At 36.4% G+C, this 21,797-nt stretch overlaps 1 protein-coding gene across 2 annotated transcripts in view; it reads left to right on the top strand.

Moving 5' to 3' along the window:
• Positions 1-5,816: 5,816 nt before the first annotated feature.
• The window catches only part of SLC15A2 (solute carrier family 15 member 2), a 32,369-nt gene continuing 16,388 nt past the window's right edge, over positions 5,817-21,797 (top strand). The window contains exons 1-7 of one of the 2 annotated variants that reach the window (XM_012780517.2): positions 5,817-5,980; positions 7,822-7,909; positions 8,579-8,720; positions 15,133-15,225; positions 16,291-16,390; positions 18,354-18,444; positions 18,729-18,806. In XM_012780517.2, coding sequence (XP_012635971.1) covers positions 5,843-5,980; positions 7,822-7,909; positions 8,579-8,720; positions 15,133-15,225; positions 16,291-16,390; positions 18,354-18,444; positions 18,729-18,806 — 730 coding nt within the window. In that variant the 5' untranslated portion in view covers positions 5,817-5,842. Of the gene's footprint in view, positions 5,981-6,319; positions 6,791-7,821; positions 7,910-8,578; positions 8,721-15,132; positions 15,226-16,290; positions 16,391-18,353; positions 18,445-18,728; positions 18,807-21,797 lie in introns of those variants that run through there. The other variant, XM_012780518.2, reaches the window with a different exon arrangement.

A 21,797-nucleotide genomic window follows, 5' to 3' on the forward strand; every position in this document is an offset into this window, starting at 1 on the left:
GCTTATATTTCTTTTATTAGTAGTTAACTCTACCAGAAATGAGTACATGGTGATATGAGCTGGTAATACTGGCTACATAATGTGCATTATGTTCTCCAACTTTACTTCCTGCAATCCAAACAGCTCATCTTTCCCCCTCCTTAATATTTCCCCCATAAATGAAACATTCTTAATGAACTTTTTTATTGATTGAATACCTATCAATAAATCATTCGGAGGAATGAAATAATTTCTCTTATGCTTCTGTATTTCCTTATTTGATATATTTTCAATCACTGAAATGTAGGGAGCCTGTAGATTAGACAAATTCTCAGATGTAAGGATGTCTGCCTGAAACATCTGATGATTCTGCCATGATTCTAAGGACATACCCTTTTGGTTTGATCAGTTCTGAATGGTTTAATTAAACTGATGATAATATAAGCATGCAAGTGGGAAAAGTTGGCTACAAAGGAACAAAAATCAAAGGGCTTTCAACTATTCCACAACACTGCACTCTAAAGGTAATAAAGCTGTATCTGCACAAGAGAATGAGTGTGACCTGTGAATTGTGCATTCATCAAATGCCATCCATAGTTTGGTAAGAAGGTATTCTTAAATATATCAGAATTCAGAAATTATATCATTCACAAACCATTACTATAATAATTATTTTAGTAATTTCCAATTTATTAAGAGATAAATCAAAATTAAGAACTGAAGAATGGAAAAATTCAAAATGCAATTAAAAAGATTGATAACTTTCCAGTATTTTGAGGACTTGGCACCTTTTTTGTCCCCTGAAGGAAACTCACTCTGTTTGAAGGAGTAGGTGACACTCATGTCTGGAAGAAACATTTTAAGTGGAGGTTAACTTCTCAGATGCTGGCCAGAAAGGGAAGGCCAAGAGTTTACTGGCCCTTCTAGCCTGAATTTACAATCCTAGTTGGGGAAACCATATTTCAACTTAAGGCTGTCTGCACATGCAGCAGAAACCAGAGTTGCCCCAAGCTATTCACATACTTGTGACTAAGTGCATAGTATACTCAAAAATGCCTGATGAAAAATAAAACCTGGGAAGACTTGAAAATAGCCTGAACTTTTAATTCCCGTACACATACAGATCCATCAGCAAAGGCCAAAGGCTTAACTGGCTCAAGGTGTTTGAGTACAATCTCTGTCCAGTCTTTGGCTGACCATTCAGAGTAACACCTGCCACTTTACAGAATAGTGATTACCTTGGGTGGGGGGTAGAGTTTGACAGGGAGACAGTAGGAAAGCAGGGTATTATCTCTAAGGGACTTTCAACACTGAGGTGCTAGAAATTTTTTTTAAAAAATCTTATATGTGTTGTGGTTTATGTGAGTTACATATGTATAAAAATTAATGGAGTTGTATGCTTAAGATTTGTGCACTTTACTACAAGTTAAATTTAATTTTAAATGCATAAAATCAATAGAAAAAATATTTGAAATGTAGAGGATGGCAGAGCATCACTATTAATAATATACAGATAGATCCTACAAATTTATAAGAAGAGGAAAAATAACTCAATAGAAAAATGGCCAAAGAAAATGAATAGGCAGTTCCAAAAATTATGGTATTTTTTAATATATTTAACTTATACGCAATGTGCAGTATTATTTATAATAGCAAAAAACTAAACCTGAATATGCATCAATTGAGGACTAGTTAAATGAACTATATTTACATCTATACAGTTGATGACCTATTCACAGATTTATTGACTATTTGGGTATCCTTTTTGTGAAATATCTGTTCAAATCTTTTAAACATCTTTCCATTTACTTATCTATCTTTTTCTTACTAATTTTTGGAGTTATTTATATAGTCTGGACACAAATCCTTTGACAGATTTATGTAATACAAATATTTTCTCCTGCTCTGAGAGTTGTCTTTTTGCTTTTAAATGGTGTCTTTGGTGAATAAAATTTCTTAATTTCGATATTGTCCAACATATCAAATTTTTTCTTTCGTGGTTTTCATATGTTATGTCTTATTTAAGAAATTTTAGCTTACTTCACAGTCATAAAGATGTTCATATAACATATAATCACTTTTATCATCTTTTTGTGATTTTTTAAATTTCAGAATATTATGGGGCATGAATATTTTGGTTACATGGATTGCTTTTGTACTGCTTGAATCAAAGTTATAAGTGTGCCACTCATCCAGATAGTATACATTGTACCTGTTAGGTATGATTTCACCCATCCCCTCCTCACTCCTCCCACCTGCATGATTTCTATTGGGTTTTACTTCCATCTGTGCACGTGAGTGCTGTTCAGTTAGTTCCAATTTAATAGGCAGTACATGTGGTGTTTGTTTTTCCATTCTTGTAGTACTTCACTTAGGAGAATGGTCTCCAGTTCCATCCAGATTGTTGTATAAGGTATTATTTCATTTCTTGTATGGCTGAGTAGTACTCCATGGTATACCACATTGGATCCGCATTTGATCCATGTACCACATTTGATCAATCCACTCATGAATTGATGGGCACTTGGGTTGATTCCACATCTTTGCAATTATAAATTGTGCTGCAATAGACATTTGAGTACAAGTGTCTTTTTGATGCAATGATTTATTTTCCTTTGGGTGAATACCCAGTAGTGGGGTTGCTGCATCAAATGGTAGGTCTACTTATAGTTCCTTGAGGAATCTCCATACTATTTTCCATAGCAGTTGTACTAGTTTGCAGTCCCACCAACAGTGTATGTGTTCCTTTCTCTCCGCATCCACACCAGCAGCTATTGTTTTGGGACTTTTTGATAAAAGCCATTCTCACTGGGGTTAGGTGGTATCTCATTGTGGTTTTGATTTGCATTTCTCTGACAATTAGTGACAACCATTTTTTCACATGTTTATTGGCCACTAGTTTATTTTCTTTTGAAAAGCTTCTGTTTATGTCTTTTGCCTATTTTTTAATAGGGTTGTTTGATTTTTTTTTTCTTCTGATTTGCTTGAGTTCTTTGTAGATTCTGGTTATTAGCCCTTTATTAGATGTACAGCATGTGAATATTCTCTCCCATTCTGTAGGTTGTCTATTTGTTCTGTTGATTGTTTCCTTGGCTGTGCAGAAGCATTTTAATTTAATCAAGTCCCATTTATTCATTTTTGTTATTTCTGTGATTGCCCTTGGGATCTTTTTCATAAATTCTTTGCCTAGGCTGATATTTAGAAGAGTTTTTCTCAATTCCTAAACTAAACGTACGCAAACATAAAAAAAAAAAAAAAAAGAAGAAGAGTTTTTCCAACATTTTCTTCTAGAATTCTTATGGTTTCATGTCTTAGATTTAATCCATCTTGGATTAATTTTAGTGAGTGGTGAGAGAAATGGATCCTGTTTCAATCTTCAACATATGGCCATCCAATTTTCCCAGCACCATCTTTTGTGTCTCTGAAGAGTTTGTGCTCATTTCTGAGAGGTGCTTTCTCTTATCTTTTCCCTTTTTTCCTATCTGATGTCAGCTTAGGAAAAATAATAGGGTATAAAAGGTACCTTGATATTATGTAAAGGGCTTTAGAGTATGACTAGGTTTCTAGTCCTTGCTTTGTGCCTTCTGCACTCCACTGAAATATCTTTCAGGCTAGCATAGGAGAGGGATTTAAAACCAGTGTTTCCCAAATTTCTGGCATAAGAATCACTAGAGGTGCTTATTAAAAACACAGGTTCTTAGGTCCCTAGTGAGATCTACTGAATCAGAATTTTCAAGGGAAAATTATTCTTATCCTCAGGGAAGTTTAGTTTACACGGGAAATGATTAAGATTCCTTCCATCTCTGATATTATTTGATTCTATGAATACTGTCATTATATTGCCATAATCAAAAGAAGAATTTTATCTAAACAAAGGAGTGTCAGAAAACCAGTGCCAATGCTCTAAAGTTTGGTATTTGGAGTACCTATGAGCACAAGTGAATTGCTACATGGATTACAGGTGCTATTTCATCTGCTCTACCAGATCAAATGCCATTCTAGAGATACAAGGCCAGAGCAAGCAAAGCCACTGACATAATTAGATCCTCCAGACATCTGTGCCTCTACTAGCTAACTTGACTAGTAACTTATAACTGCTCATTTGTTTTTGCATCCAGAGTCATTAACCAAACTAGGTCAGAAAAGACAATACTTCCTAAAAGTGTAACTACAGCTTAATCATTAATGCCACACTTAGACATGTAGCTGGACTCTTCTTTGAGTAAACGTTGGTGGGAGAGAATGAAAATGAAAAGTGTAATAGAAGCTATGGTCAAAGTCTAAGTTAAAGTTTAGAGAGGAAAAAGTAGAGTTTATCCTGGCCTTATTTGTCAATAAATTGTTCAAAGAGTTAATGTAAGAATTTTGTGGGGGATGAGTCATTAGTTTTTTTCTCTTGTATTCTCAAATAAAATAATTCATTCTGTTGTTGCCTGACCTCATTGGTTTAGTCCTCATTTTTCCTATTTTAGAGCTCTCTGGCCATTCTTTTTCCTTTTCTTTTGACTGACAGCTAGTGGAGTATCATGTTCTTTTGTTCTTCTTTTACCTCTTTGACTTAGCAAAAATAATACAGATGATAGAATGCATCTATCATCATCACATTTATTCTTGTTCATCCTCTGATAAAGACTAAATATAATATTCTTGAGTCATTAGGGAGTTCAATACTGGAAATTAAGGAAAATATTGTTTACAGCAGTACCTAGAAATTAACTAGTTCACAATTCTTGCTCAAATTAAAATTTTTAAATGAAAGGATGTATTCATCTTGAAGTGAGAAAATGGAAGTGCAAGGAATGACTTTAGCAAAGGAGGAGAATGATTCCCACATGTACATCACCAACACTTTTCTCTCATATCTTTAGCCCCACCTCTTTAATTGCTTATATGATATTTCTAGCTGAACTTTACAATATTGAAAACCAAAATCAACATCATTCCTGTCTCTCAAATTCAGTTTTATAATGAGTTTCCCTCTCCAATACATTTCAATTCCCCTACATTCCATTTATATAGCCTCCATACCTAGATAATGACCTGGAGTCATTACTGATACTAATCTCTACCTTTCCCAGTTGTCATGGCATAGTGAAAATTCCAGATCTTCCACTAACTGGCCACATAACTTTGAACAAACTATTTAACCTCTTGGAATATTAGTTCCTGTAAAAGGAGGACAGTAATAAGAATTAGAATAAATATAAATGTTATATATACGCATACAGATATAATTCATACACATATGTTAACCTTATATTAACTTTATACATAACAGATGTTCAATAAATGATGGCTATTGTTACCTTGAAATCAGTCTTTTAATCTATGCCTGAGGCATGGGATTCTAAACTATCTTGTTGTGCAGGCATCCTCAAACTACAGCCCTTGGGCCACATGCGGGTGTTTTTGCCTGTTTGTTTTTTTACAAAAACAAAATAAGATATGTTTCAAAATAAGATATGTGCAGTTGTGCATAGGAATTTGTTCATAGTTTTTTTTAAACTATAGTCCTGCCCTCCGACGGTCTGAGGGACAGTGAACTGGCCCCCTGTTTGAAAAGTTTGAGGACCCCTGAATTCTTGTGCTTGTTATTCACAAAGATAATCTTTCCTAAACAGATTTTCCTATCAATTCTCTAGAGTTGTCTCATTCTATCTTTGATATGTTCTCATTACCCTAAGCTCTCTGTTTTGCCCAATCATTATTTCGAATTATAGCTTCCTGCTTTGCTCTGGATCAGGCAGCTATTGAAGCTGACACGCACAGGGTTAAACCCAGTTGCTGAAGCCACCCCCCTCCCCCTCCCAGTCCCCTTTTTCACAGTAGCCTGGCAGCTGTCCTAACTGCCTACTGAAGCCAAATGCTTGAGGAGAGAGAGAGTAAGGAGCCAGCCATGAATCCCTTCCAGAAAAATGAGTCCAAGGAAACTCTTTTTTCACCTGTCTCCACTGAAGAGGTACCACCTCGACCTTCCAGTCCTCCAAAGAAGCCATCTCCGGTGAGTCCTCAGATTCAGCTCTGTCTCTGACAAGAATAGGTTTGCTCTTTTGGCTCTCTTCCTTGGCCCCTGGAGCTTCAGGCTGAGCTGTTTTAGGATATAAAAAGTATTCTCTCTTGGAGTTAGAATTCACCTGAAAACCAAATCTAAACAAAAGCTTCCTTTTACTTAGGAGAAAAAGCAGCAGGAAGAGGTAGTCAAAGTGCTTCAGTTGAGATCCAGGGCTTTGCTGTATTTCGTTGCATATTCTGAGTTTCCCTGGGGGGGGGGGGGCGGTGGGAAAAAAGCAATTTGAATGTCCAGGGAAACTTGGCAAGCATTTCTGTCTGGAGAACTGTGTGTGATTGTTCCTTCTTTACCAGTATAAAAACTCAACCCTTAGTTCCCCCTGTGTGCAGAGCCTTCAGCTGGACACCAGAGGAGGTTTCAGAATAGATTCAATCTCTGTTACTATGTGTTCCCAACTTACAGTGAGAGATAGGACAAAGAAATAAGAAGTAATAATAATGTTTTACATTATATATGTGTTAAAGTACTTCTGTATTTATTATCTCATTTAATCCTCATATTGAAATTCTGTAAGTGGAGAGGATATAGTAATAATAGCCAATATTTACTGAGTTCTTATTATGGACCAAAAGGTAGTATTAGTCTCATTCCTTTGGAATAACAGAACTGAGGCATAGAGAGAAGTGTAGTGACATGGCCAGTGTCAGTATGTTAACACAGCCAGTGACAGTGTTGCATAGCTAGTGACAGTGTATTAACTAAACTCCAGATTGCATAATTCCCAAGCTGTGAGCTGAGAAGGTAAGAAGCCCAGTTTATTGTGTCTTCCAAGCAAGTTATTCTCATATATTAGCATATATTAATATTTATAAGGGTTGTTTATATATATCAATATGAGTAAAAGAATGATATGTTAATTTATTATTTTATTTGTTTATTTAGTTATATCTCTTCTGGTCCCCAAAAATTTAAGGCTGCTTACTTTTGAAATAAGAGACAATATAAATCTCATGGTAAGATTTAACTATACCAAGGACAGATATCTCCATCCCCCCTTATGTTAGTTAAGCTATTGTAATGTGTAGGGATTTGAAATAACCCATAACATTCCTTATATTCTGACTGATGCAGTGCATGAAATAGCATAGTCCTTTTAATGTCCAGTGGGATTATCATGAAAATGTTACAGAATCTCTTTAGTAGGAAGAGTAGACACTTAATTTTACAAGATTTAAGAACTCTCTGCCCAGAGTCAGGTGATCGGTTAGTTCACCTTTAGGAGTCTCTACCCTACATAGTGGGCTCTGTGCCTGGCTCCAGTTGCCTCTGAAGGGAAAGTCGTTATATTTCCAGGATTCTTCCCAGCCTGGTGAACAGGGAAGGTGGGAACAAAAGGGGCCAGTCCCCATAGTGGAGCTAAGCAGTTATTGACATCTGAATCTAAACTGCTTGGATATCAGGTACTTCATAGGGTACCTCTTCATTCTCTTCCTGGAAAGTATGATTATTCTTTCATCCAGAGCCCCAAGCTTTTCACTTAGTAGTTGTGGGTAGATGAGCAAGTCCTGGTATCTAGGATCAAGGAATGTCTGAACAGTCTCATAATAAATAAATGAGGAACAAAGAACATTGAGATTAGTTTCTATCACTCCTAAATTAGCAATCTAAGTACTTTTAGTGTGACAATAGCTTTTCATGAAGAGTAGAGACCATTGCTCCATATTACCTACCATGGCATTTTAAAATAAATGAATTTTCAGTTGTGAAGCAATCTAGTGGTTGAAATAGGAAAAAACAACTCATGCTTAAATTATTGCCTTTTTGTTGCATAGAAAATCTGTGGCTCCAAGTATCCACTGAGCATTGCCTTCATTGTGGTGAATGAATTCTGCGAGCGCTTTTCCTATTATGGCATGAAAGGTAATTTTGTGTCCCAGAGTCCTACTTTTCTCTATTCATGCTCACCCCATATTTGTAACAGCCTGATCTCTTCACAAGCACTTATTTCCCTTATCCATTCTTTCTGCCCTGGTCCAAATTGGCCTTTCATTTGGCCAAGACTTCCAATAAATGTCTCATAGGATTTCACCTAATAATTTATATAGGCCAAGACCAGAAAGGCCTGACAGAAACCAGGACCCAGCCTGTGATAATATAAGAGCCAGGGTGGTGGTGCATACCTGTAGTCCCAGGTACCTTGGAGGCTGAGGTGCGAGAATCCTTTGAGCCCAGGAATTTGAAGGTGTAATGTGCTTATGATCGCACTGGTAAATAGCCACTGCACTCCAGCCTGGTCAACAGAGTGATATCCTATCTCTAAGGAAAAAAAAGAATGTAAGTGGGAAAGCTCTCCTTATCCGAGTCCCATTTTTGTACCTATTCCTAAGATCTATGAACTATATTGTTACTGGGAAGGAGAGAAGAGGGAAGGGATATTGGAAGTACCATGTTATCTTCACAGTTGGCCCAAGTGATGCTATGGGTGCATATATACCAAAGGAGAGAATATTATATTTGTACTTTTCTATAAGCCACTTTAATGTATCTATCTTGTTTTATCCCCCCCCCCCTACTTTTTTTCAACTTCAGCTGTGCTGACCCTGTATTTCCTGTATTTCCTGCACTGGAATGAAAATACCTCCACATCTATATACCACGCCTTCAGCAGCCTCTGTTATTTCACTCCCATTCTGGGAGCAGCCATTGCGGACTCATGGTTGGGGAAATTCAAGTAAGGAAAATGGGAGGTCATATCTCCACAAGTTTCATAGATTAATTGTACAGAAAGTTATCATTTCCAGTTTCTTGCCTCCAAGCAAAAACATTCTTATGTCATCCATGATAAATGAGGATCTAAGACTGAAAACAAAGAAAGTCTACTTCTTTTCTTTATTAGTTTTTTCAGTGTTTTCACATCTTTTTCAGTCAAGAGGTATTTACTGCTTAAATCTAATTTTAATCTTCCTTTGTATAGTTTAAGATCAAATCTTGTTCTCTTCTCAGAGTGCTACCCACCAGCAAGTTTATAATTTTAGAGACCTTTATGTAGCTTTTTGACATTTTCTCCTTCTCTTTTCTAGATTGAATCCTCCCAATTCTTTCAGTATCTTCTTATGAGTCCCTCTTTTCAGCTCTTTTACCATCTATTTCTCTTCTCTAATCTCTTTTTGTAGTTTCCTTCCTAAGAATATAATATATATTATCATGGGTTAGACTAATGGTCCATTCAGTTCAGTATCTTTTATGTCCCTAAACTAGCACCAAGAGACATATTATGGTATAATATTATAGTTGTCCCCTATAACATTATCCTTATAGATGAGAGATGGATCTTGGACACCCATAGCCCAGTTATTTTCTATGGACTTTTCATCCATGGATTTGTCTAAATTAGCATTTCCTTACTGTTTTCTTATTGTATAACTTCTTACAGCCTTTAACATGCTAATATGTAAAATCTTCAAGAGAAGATTCTATTATGTAGTATTTCCCAAACTAATTTGACCATGGTATATTTTTTCAGGGTATTTTGTGGACCTAGTGTTTTAAAGAGTCTTCTTTAGTAAACTCTGATTTATATCTTACTTTGGCCTATATATATGCATTGTCCTAAAAGTGTTTAATAAGCACCTATATCTACAGATACAACTCAGTACTGAACAGTTGACTTGAGACAGGAATAGTGGGTGGGTGGCTGAGATCTATGTTCACCACATATGTAGTAGTACTCACTAATTCATCCAGATGGGTTGGCACTATGTGCAGAATAGACAGTATAAGCCATGATCTATTTATTCATTTATAGAATAAAGACTCACATACATGGAATAACATCTTTATTTATTTTTGAAATAAATTCCTTTAAGATGGAAGAAATATAGTTTCAGAATTTGATGAGCAATAGCTTCCTGCCTAATCAGAGGAAATATAACAACCACTTCTGCTTGTGCCCTAGACTTAATCCTTGAGGTATTTTTATTTTTTTTAATTTATTTTTATTGAGGTATAACTTACATAAAGCACACAAGACCAAAAGTCTTAACTGTTCAGCTTGGTGAATTTTTATATATGATCACCATCACCTAGATCACTCTCCCTAGGGTTTCTGTGCCCTAAATATTCCCCTTTCTTGCCTTCAAATTCTCCCTCAAAGCCAGTCTTTTCCTGAACCTAGAAGCAGATGTAAATATCTAATAGCTTTAAACAAACAAGCAAAACTCTTCTTGACACTCTTTTTCTGTCTTCTTTTTCTTATTATCATTACCACAAAATTTTGCCCTTTTTTCTCTTCATTATCACTTCTTTTTTTTTTGAGACAGAGTCTCACTTTGTTGCCCAGGCTAGAGTGAATGCCGTGGCGTCAGCCTAGCTCACAGCAACCTCAAACTCCTGGGCTCAAGCGATCCTGCTGCCTCAGCCTCCCAGGTGGCTGGGACTACAGGCACACGCCACCATGCCCGGCTAATTTTTTATATATATATCAGTTGGCCAATTAATTTCTTTCTATTTATAGTAGAGACGGGGTCTTGCTCTTGCTCAGGCTGGTTTTGAACTCCTGACCTCGACCAATCCGCCTGCCTTGGCCTCCGGGAGAGCTAGGATTACAGGCGTGAGCCACCATGCCCGGCCCATTATCACTTCTTAATGGCAGAATAATCTAATGCAATTTAATAGAATCCAATTAAATTTAATTTAATTATATCCAATTTAATTCAATAATGTTTACTTAGCACCTTCTATCTATCTAAAGAATCATGGAGGATAAAGAGATGAATTATATAAAATACCTGCTTTACATTGTTTACATTCAGATAGCTTTAATACAGAACATAGTATAGTAAGTACAAGAAGATATAATATAAATCATCTTTTTTTCCTATTGAAATTACTCCCTAAGACTACTGATAATGATTTATTTGTTAATAAATTCCAATGGTCTTTTATAAATTCTTATTCCTTTTGACCTTGTTTTTAACATTTCAGTCTGTTTATTACTCCTATGTTCTTAAAACTTCCTGGCCTTCTCTAACATTGTATTTTCTCACATTCTTCCTTTTACATTTTTGTGTTTTATCTGGCTTCTCTTCTGTCTCTTGTTTACTTCACTCTTTCCTGAGTATTAACATTTCCCTCAGGTTGTAACTTTCACCCTCTTCTTTTTCTCCAAATTCTCCCTTAGCAAGCTCTGTGGTTTTGATATTAGCTATATGCAGATAGCTCCTCAAACTCTGTCATAACCTCTCATTCAAACTCCGGTGTACTGCATATTGGCATTCACCTTCTAGATGTTCCACCTTATCCTTATTTCTCAAACCTGTTCTTTTTCCTGGATGTTCTACATTCCCACATCCATTCAGATATCAAAGTCTACCAATTCTGTTTCTATATCTCACATTTATCTTTTTTCAACACTAAATCCACTGTCATTAATTGCCACCACCCTTTTAGTTTTAGTATTCATTGCCTCTAAATTGAGATATTGAAATGGACACCCAAGATGTTTTTTGCTGCTTCCTATATCTTTTTCCTACAAATAAGCACATAGGCTACTGCCAGATTAATCTTCCTGAAAGATATTTCTAATCAAATTACTATTCTGCTCAAAAATTTCTGGGGACTAAATCACTGCCTACTAATCTTACATCAACTTACCTTTCTGTGCTATTGTCATACTCACTCTCTTTCAAGAGTAGCCACTGGATAAAAAATAAATATTAATAATATTTCCCTAACGATATCTAGTGACATCTCTTTTCCCTGTCTGCTTGCACTGTTGCTACTTCATGGAATCCCCTACCTCCCTATCCCTTGTGCAAACCCTTAAAAGTGAAGCTCAAATACCACCTATGCTATGAAATATTCCCTGCTCCCTCACCTTTTACTACTGTCCAGGAGTAATCTAAGGTTCTCTGAACTCTTTATTTTCTTCTCTCATATGACATTTACCAAACTCTATCTTATTATAATTATTTGTATATGAATATGATATCTTCTTCCAAATACTTAGAAGACAAAATCATTTATATTTTTATCCATAGTACCTAAAACAGTGCCTGGTACACAGCAGACCCATAATAAATGTTTGAATTAATACATTCATTTACTCTCAAACACTCAAATGCAAATGTAGGCACAAGACTGAAGATGGATATAGACAAGCATGAAGATGACTTTTACTTTTTTGTAGGGATTTTGGTTGCTTTTTAAATAACACAACTCTTGGGGGAGATTGGCATCTCTTTCATAAAGAAATGAGTTAGAGAAAAGATGGATAACTTGTTCTCCCCTAGACATGTGTTTGTATGTGTGTGTGTGTTCACATATACAGATAAGATAACAGCAACCAAAGGAAATAAGTACTTAAAACTACTCATCCACCATACTTTATTTCTGATTTCCTTAAGCTAGAAAATCAGGAAATGAGCAGTCTCGGCCTTTACTATCTTCTCTAATTTGAATCTACAGCCTTCTTCATTAATTACTAGAAAATAAGATAGATTTATATTTTGAACTGTAAGTTCTTCCCCATCTTTAATGTGTCAATGTGTTATATGTTCCTCTGCCTTAGTCAGTCTCTATCTGTGTGTGTGTATGTGTGTGTTTAGTTTTCTTCATATGTGGTCTTGACGGTGAAAATCCTTTTATAGCATTAGAAAGATTGTTCAAACCTTGAAGGGACAATATTCTGAATTTAGTAAACAACTTCTATTAAAAATCCTTCCCAGAATTATATCATAGCTTTATTAAAAGTAAATGAGCACCCAAGGTCTCTGGTTCTTGTGTAAGGAACTCCCTATGCCAGGAGAGAAGTGAGGCTTCCTTCAGGGCTACACACAGAAAAGACTAACCAATAGGTACACAGTAGAAAACAAAAATTATTAAATATGTATATTGGCTTTTCATGTTTTACATAAACGTTTACTGAGAGGGTCAACTACATGCCAGGATGCTATTTTTAGTGCCAAGTTGCTATTAAGAGAGAAAAACATTTTTAGTCATAGTTCCTAGTTTTTATACCCTATGACACATGCCTATCCGTTTGGGCTTTTGACCTTGGCAATCACTTAGAACTACTCTCTTAAATGTGTTTATTATGCTTTTGGGTATCCTCTATACACATCTCCTTTTTCTTTCTCTGAGTAGTTAGTATGTCCTTTCTCTCTCTTTTCTTTCTGGTCAGAGCTAACCTTTTCTTCATGTAAAATCTCCTTCTCTGCCATCACTGCACATTCTCTGTGTCTGTAAATCCTCCTTCTCAGTTCCTAAGCTCTTATTAAAAATGCCTCTGGCTTTTTATATTTTTATGATGAAATTAGATTTATAACTTCTTCCTCATCCCTTTCCTTTTTCCACATTAACTTATTCATGATAAAACCAAAGGAATGCTAGTCTATAAGTTAGAAAGTAGAAGTTCTAAGCCTAACCCTGATATCAATTAAAATATAACTTTTTAGAAATGTCACTTGACCTTTCTGGATTTCAGTTTCTTGATTTGTAAAATTGGGAGATTGGTCAACTCAACCTAAACCAGTTCCATGTTCTGTGGTTGGGATAACTATGATCCTAAGGACCCAGAGTGTTCAAGTCTCTCTTGACTTCTTTCTCCTTCTGTTGCAGTTTCTTGCCATTAGATTCCTCTCTTACATCTTTCCTATCTAGACTGTTTCCTATGAGGCTTTTGCTTAGAAATTCACCTATTTTCTGCTAACCTACTTAAACTTCTCTCATTCATTCAGTCCAACAACTAGCTACTGATCTATCTTACTACCCAGACTATATCATTCCAGCTCAGAACCCTTTTGTTGTTGTTTTTCTTCTTTCTAATGATCTAACATAGATAATCTCTTTTAGGTTCATGATAACCTTTTTTCTGTTCCTTTTTATTGCATTTCTTTCTCTTTATTCTTTTTATTATAACAAAGAGAATTTTCTCTAGAAGATACTATTATACAAAGCCTTTTGAGAAATCTTGCCCCCTTCCCTGATGTCAATTAGTCCTGGATTAGTTGCTGAACTTCTTATCCCTTACTTGTCATTATATGCCCTTCAAAGCCAACCTAAGAAGATTAGGCATTTAGAATGAGAAATCCACGTTCTGAGATGATTTTTGGCATCTACTCACTTTTATTCCATTCTATTCTTTATATTCTTTAGCATTTAACACTTCAAAGTCACGTATGTAAACTATATAATTTCCAAGGTTCACTGTAGCACTAACATTCTACTTATATTTTAAGAGAATTTGGTATGGTAATACACATAGGAAGTATATGTTGCAGTGTACCATATTTCAATGTATCTGTCTATATGTTATTACTGGAATTCCTTGCTCTTCAACCTTCTATTTGCTATTCAAGTTCCTTGGGAAAACACAACAGGAAGTTCCTACCAACTGCATATTTTTATCACTGGACAGTCTGCTCTAAGTTCCTGGCTCCTTTCTTAATGCTGGTAACTTGTCCATGAGGAAACTGTGGTGGGGATTACAATTAACTCAAGTGTCCAAGTTACCCAGGATGAACCTGAGAGGTAATTTTATCTCTATATATATCCTAGTGCTGCTTCTTCTTCTTCTTCTTCTTTTTTTTTTTTTTTTTTTAGGAAGCTGAACTGCATGAATCCCAGTGCTTCTTGGATTTAGAGAAAGTTCTTTGTGTTAGCCATTCCTGTTTACTTAGAGTTTGTCCTCGTCTTCTCTTGCCTTCTAGAGCAAAACACATTCTCATAGAAAAGCACCTCAGGTCAAAGTATCCTGTTCTACTGGTTTTCCTAATTTAAAACATTGTCATTTTGCTACCAATCCACTCATTCCTATCATAAGTGTACAAAAGTAGTATTACTCTGTGCATGTGTGGAGTGAAGGGTCGGGAAAAGGAGAGGGTAGGTATAAAATGGGAACTTAAAGAGAATATCTATTACCTCTAACACTACAGGGTGAAGAACTGCACTCTCTTTTCCTAGTCTGTTCGCTACATTCACCATTATTGTTTCTATTTGCATTTTCCAGGTAATTCTTTCCTCCTCCACCTTTTCCTCGTCCTCCTCCATTTATCCCCACACTGAGAACAGTATGAACCCTGAGTCTGTGTTACTCAAGTCTCTGAATTCTGTTTTCAGACTGACTAATTTAACTCTCTCAACAGGACAATCATCTATCTCTCCCTGGTCTATGTGCTTGGGCATGTGGTCAAGTCCTTGGCTGCCTTACCAATACTGGGGGGAAGAGTGGTACACACGTGAGTAAAAATCATGGAATCAACTCAACTACTTTTTTCCCATTAGACAGGCATATGTTTCAGGCATTCATTACAAATGACTTTCTATTTTCTAACCAGAGATGTTCCTTTATTTTCCAATCTATAATGTTATTACCCAACTGGTTAAGAAAAAAGGTTTTTTAAACAGTTGAACTCTTTCCTACTTTGTCTAAGCTCATTTGTTTTGGGGACTTGTAGAATGCCTAGTTAGTACCCTCTTCATATGCTTGAAAATAATGAAAACCCTCATGCCCTCCATATTCCTTTACCTATTCATTCATCTATGCATGTATACTTCACCAAGGTTAAAAAATGTCTGTAATATTTCCTTATGATACATTATAGAGGTCAAATTCAAAGCTTGAAATATTTTCATTTATGTGTAGCTCCATATACTCCAGTTGTTATTTACATTTATGGTGCTAGAGGCATTTGGTAAATTCTGATATCTGTTGGTTCAGTAGGTAGGGAGGATTATTGGTGTTCAGGAAGAAGGTCATATATATTTATGTTATAATGTGCCTACACATGTGTTTATTCTATGAGGTAGGAATTTTATTTGAAAATTTAATAAATATTAGATACTTTCTTATTGGTGTGCCATTAAAAATCTTTGACACTGCTTTATTAATTATGGTGAATTTGAACATTTTATTTTTTGGTTAGTAAGTGTATGTGGGATCAGGGTCCTACATAAGGTCTTTCTATTGATGTGTCCCTTTGACTAAAACACACTGGTTTGTGTTAGCTCTGAAGTTCCTTCAATATCTGCTTCCATTTTGTGCACACAAGGAGTAAATGAAACTACCAGGAATAAAATCTCCCTGTGCAATGTGTACTTTCTAGCAGAGGCTCAAGGGTCATAAATATGGTAAGTGCCCATAAATATTTCCTAGGAGTGAAAGCAAATGGAAAGTGCCTACAAGGTAGAAATGTAAGGGGAATCTTTGCCCTTGTATACATTTTTTCCCCTCTGCAATGCTAGAGTTCATTTCTACAGTTGTATTTAGTAACACAGTTAGTATCCTCACCTCTCCATTTCAGAGTCCTGTCATTGGTCGGCCTGAGTCTAATAGCTTTGGGGACAGGAGGTATCAAACCCTGTGTGGCAGCTTTTGGTGGAGACCAGTTTGAAGAAATACATGTAAGAGTCTTATAATTTCTGTATTTTCAAGAATGTAGAGCCAGCATTAAAAGGGTACCTGTCAGGTACCCATTTGCTAAGATTGAAGTAATCCACTGGTCAGTTGCTATCTGAAGAGTTGTGTGCAATGCTAAATACTGGTCATTATTAGAGAGAAAAACTGAAATACATTCAAAGGAAAGTGACCAGGGTGGTGGTGGTGGAGGAACTAAAAGATATGTTTTATGAAGAAAGGTTGAAGAAAATGGGGATGTTTAGCCTGGATAAGGATCAAGGAGAATATTATAACTGCTTATAGATATTGGAAGGAAGTCAAAGATTAACTCTAAGATCAGTGAGTGAAAGCTCCAGGAAGTCAACAGTTTGCTTGATGGAAGAAAAAACTGCAAACAGAATTGGAAGTAATGAGTTTACTCTTACTTGAGATATTTAGCAAGAAATGTGGTAAGCACTTGGGGAATGGGAGATAATGAGTAGTGTAGAGATGATTTAAGTATCTCTAGCTTTGAGATTCGAAGCAAGAGGGAAATGACTAATTGGAATGTAACACAGTGCATTTACGTAGATGAACTTGCCTGGCTGATCATTCCATCTTTTCCTAAACACTTTCCATTGTCAATGGGGAAAAAATAATATAATATAGGTGAGGTAAAAATGGGCCCGTATGAGGAAGCAGTGACAAATAGTCAAGGGCAAGGAAATAGTCTATTCTGAGATCAGTCAGCATTTCTGGCTTCCTCTCTTTTGCTCTCAGTTTTCTTTTTTGTCTGTCTTCATGTATCTATTCCCTCTTTTATACGTGTTTGTCATTTTTTTGGTCTCTGTCTCCCCTAGTCCCTCCCCAAACCCTGGTCTCTCTATCTCTCTCCCTCCACTTTCCTCCTCTACCCTCTCTCTGACATAGAGCCTGCTATCTCTTTCTGCCTCTGTTCTCTCTCTGTCCTGTCCTGTCTTCCTGTGTTTCTCTTACCTTTCAGATCATTTGGGTTATTTTATACTCTTTATCTGTCCAAGGGTCCATAGATCCTAATTGACTTTGGAGAAATAACTGACTTTTGGCAAGTGGGATTCTGAGTATATGAATTATGCAAATTAGATGACTGGAATAAGGTTTAAATAGAAAACAGAAGAGGAAGCAAAACACACTGTAAATAGAAAATGAGGAAGGACTGATTGTTCTAATGTGTAAGGAGAAGATCTGAGGTGTCAGAATGAAGCACGGCAATACACAATAGATGTACCATCGGCAACTTTATTTAAAAGTTGTTTTAGTTAGTAATAGCACCACAAAGATATTTCAATTAATAGAAAAAAACCCACCTCCAAGTTTCTGCCAGCCACTTCTAAGCCCGCTGATCTCCTTTTATACTCTCTGGCAGATACCCCGTAAGCACTAGGTGAACTATCTGCTTGATCAACAGTTTACTCCACTGTCCTATGTTCTTGTCCTATTCCTACCACACACTCCTACCACAAAATCTATTATCTAGCTCAGTCTTTCACTTAATTAATACAGTCAATAAACATTTATTGAGTCCCCAATATATGTCAGGTGCTGTGCTAGGTACTGGGGATAACAGAAATGAGTAAGGTACAATTTCTATCCTAAAGATACTCATAACCTGCTGAAAGAAACCACATTTAATGCAAAGACATTAATATTAATAGTAAAATGATATGTATAAGACACAGTAGTGGCACTGAAGATAGGATGATTATTTTTGCCCAGGTAAAGGGGGTAAAAAAATGTAAAATCTGCTTGTACTGGAGTTTGAAAGCTGAGTAAATGTTTGCCTGGGGTCATTCAGCCATGTTTTTAAATATTTAATATGATGTTCAGATACCATGGGGGCAATATCTGAATCTATCTCTTTGTATGCACCTCCAGCTCTGAATCTAAACATGGGGGTGGGAATGGAGCTAGAAGTCACATTGCACTGATGATTTATCCTGTTTGTTACAGGCAGAGGAACGGACTAGATACTTCTCAGTCTTCTACCTCTCCATCAATGCAGGGAGCTTGATTTCTACATTTGTCACACCCATGCTGAGAGGTTAGGATCATTTCTGAGGGGCGCTGTATGAGGCTTTACTCTGGCCAGCCAAAAAGCTGTTCAAGGCTTCCTGCTGTCCCCCCTTCTCCTTTCACAAGAGTTTGAAAATCTGTGAGAATTTATTTTAGTTTTTATTTGTCTGGTTCAAAAGAAGGATTATGGATTAGGTGATGGGAGGAAGGAAGATGGCTATGTTTATGATCTCAAGAACCTGGATTTGTAGAATAAAGCATCAAAGATTCAAGATTCAGAGTTATTCTCCCTCCCTCCCCCATTTTCCTTAGGAGATGTGCAGTGTTTTGGAGAAGACTGTTATGCATTAGCCTTTGGAGTTCCAGGATTGCTCATGGTGGTAGCACTTGGTAAGTGTAGTGGAGCAAAGGAAACTGATAATCGCTGATGCCTGCTACATGTAAGCACAATGTAAGCACTTTGCACAAACTATTTCATTCAATTCTCATGCCAACCCTATTAGGAAAGTGTTATTTTAGAGGATTTCCCTTGACTTTGGAGATAGAGTCTTTTTTTTTCTTTTTTTTTTTTTTTTGACACAGGGTCTTGCTCTGTTACCCAGGCTGGAGTGCAGTGGAGCGATCATAACTCACTGCAGCCTCAAGCTCTTGGGCTTAAGCAATCCTCCTGCCTCAGCTAGGGCCAGGAGGTTCCAGCCTGACTAATTTTTTTAGTTTTGGGTAGAGATGGATCTCATTATGTTATAGCTCAGGCTGGTCTCAAACTCCCATCCTCAAGCGATCCTCCTGCCTCAGCTTTCCAAAGTGCTGGGATTATAGATATGAGCTACCACACCCAGCCAGCTTTGCAGACAGAGTCTAAATGAAGTCCAGAAAGTTTTTTAAAAAGTTCCCAAGGTTACATAACTGATAAGATATCTCCTGTGGAGCCTTTAAAAAGAGCCAATTCTGGACGCCATGGAGGACCAACTAGGGGCCTGGGTGTCTATAATTTTTTTAGTATCTCAGGTGATTCTAATTAATGTATAGTCAAGGTTGTGATCCACTGCTCTACACTACAATATGTAAGGAAGCAAGGAAGGTAATTAATTCTCTCTCAAACTAGTTTACTCTATCTGATATTTATCTTGTAATTGGAAGACATTTAATTCTCTGGGCCTTTTAAAGCAGCTTCTAAGTTTAACTATTCTGGCCCTGTTCTGCAATGCTCCCAAAGAGTTTGCCCTTGAGAAAAGAGAGTAAGAGGAGGTGGATAAGTAGATGGAAACTAAGGCAACCTAGATCAAGTGACATTCTCTTTACTACTGAGAACCCAGTTTTGAAGAAGAAGGATGTGGTGTTCCTTAGTTTATGCAGCCTAAGGGGAAACTTGGGCATGATTGTCTCTAATCACTGACCTGGAAACCTGTTCTCACTCTGAGCCTCAGGGTGACACCCCCCCTGGAAGATATCCAGTCCAAACACAGAAAGAGCTCACTAGAGGAAAAAGAGCCCAAAGCCTCACTGTTCAGTCTGATTATTTTCTACCAGGGAGGCTGATAGTAATACTCAGAGTTCCCAATGCCAAGGAAATTTATTCCAGGAGAGCTGCGATAATATATTTTCTGCTTCCTTCTCCATTCAAAGCAAAGTATTTTCCCAAGTATTTTTATGGTTTTCCACTGATTAGTACTGTCTTCTCCTCTGGATCATTGCATGACAATAATATTTACATATCACAGTAATTATGAAGATCAACAAAGATGATGTAAGTGAAATGTGTTATCAATTATAAGATGTTAAACAAGTACTAGGTGTCATTATTAGTCAATGGTTTCAGTTTGCTGGGTGCTAATAAATAACTCAATTCTCTGACCCTTCACTATAAGTTAATTAATTAATTTCATTTATTCAACAAACATTTATTTAATGAATCTATTGTGTGCCAGATTCTGTGCTAGGTACTGGGGTTGCATTGGTGAATTACATAGCTACAGAGTTCATGCTGTCAAAGAACTTATATAGTTCAGTATAGAGAGGAAGACAGACAAGTATATAGGAATGTACAATGTAGTATGATCAATATAACAACTGGGAAAGTACAGAGAAAGCTTTAGAAACACATAGAAGGGATGTCTGATTAAGATGTTAAGGGCTGTAAAAAGGTAAGACCTAAGGGATGAAAAGCAATTAATCAAAGAAGAAATTGTAAGTTGTACAGAAAGAGGATATGGTATCTGTAAGACCAGGAGGTGAGAGATATCATGACATGTTTAAAGTCCTTGAAGTAATTCAGATTACCTAGAGCATAAATGAGAAAGATAAAGAGGAGAAATAGGCAGAAACCAGATAATGAAAGACCTTTTAATTCATTAGTTAGAACTTTATCATGAGGGACAGCGGGGATCCCCAAAAAGGTTTTGAATAGAAGCATGATTGTTGCATATTTATTTTTCAGTGATGATTCTATAATGTGGAAAACAGATTATGTTAGGGGTGAAACAAGGATAATATTTATTTTAACTACTGATTTTTTGGCACTCCCTTAAATTTTGTGTTTGAGGTGAGTACCTCACTTAGCTCACCCTAGTCCAGGCCCTGGTATAATTAGCAGACTTTGGTATGATTAGAAATGTGAAGTAAGAGAGAAGATAAGTCAAAATTAAATGTAGGGTTCTGACTTGAGCAACTAGGTGGATAGTGCTCAACTAGGTAGATAGGTTTGGGGCAATGTTGTATTTAGTTTTCAACATGTATTTTAGATGTTCTTGAAACATCTAATTGGAGTTACCAAACAGTCATTGGGAAATACAGGTTTCAGAGCTGAAAAAAAAATTTGGCCTGTATCTGCAGTCATTCTGCAGTCATTCATATATGGGTAGCAATAAACTATGAAGATAGATAACTAAGTGCTAATAAAGGTAAGGTAGAAAGAGGGCCTAGGACCAAACCCCAAGAAGCACCAGGATTTAAAAGACAGGCAAAGATGAAAAGCTCACAAATGAGACTAAGAAGGAATGGCCAAAGTGGTAACAGTGCTGTCTTAGCTACTAAGGATTTCAAGAAGGGACTCATTCAGAGTGACAGATGTTACTGAGTGGGAAATTGAGATAAGTATAAAAAAAAGTCTATTAAATCTAGCAACAAGGAGTTCATTGATATGGTGATATCAGTTATAATAGATTGATGGAAGCTGAAGAGGGATTAGAGTAGTTTGGGAAGTAAATAAGAGGTAAGAAAGTGAAAACAGTAAGTGTTTATAGCTGGAAGGTGACATGGATTCAAGAGAGATTATTGCGCATGTTTAAATATTATTAGGAAGAATCCAATAGAGAAAGATGTTGAACATATAGATAAAGACAGTATAATGAATATGAAAACACACATGAAAGCTTTGGACAG

This window comes from Microcebus murinus, chromosome 1 (genome assembly GCF_040939455.1).
Source record: "Microcebus murinus isolate Inina chromosome 1, M.murinus_Inina_mat1.0, whole genome shotgun sequence".
Taxonomy (NCBI): Eukaryota; Metazoa; Chordata; class Mammalia; order Primates; family Cheirogaleidae; genus Microcebus; species Microcebus murinus.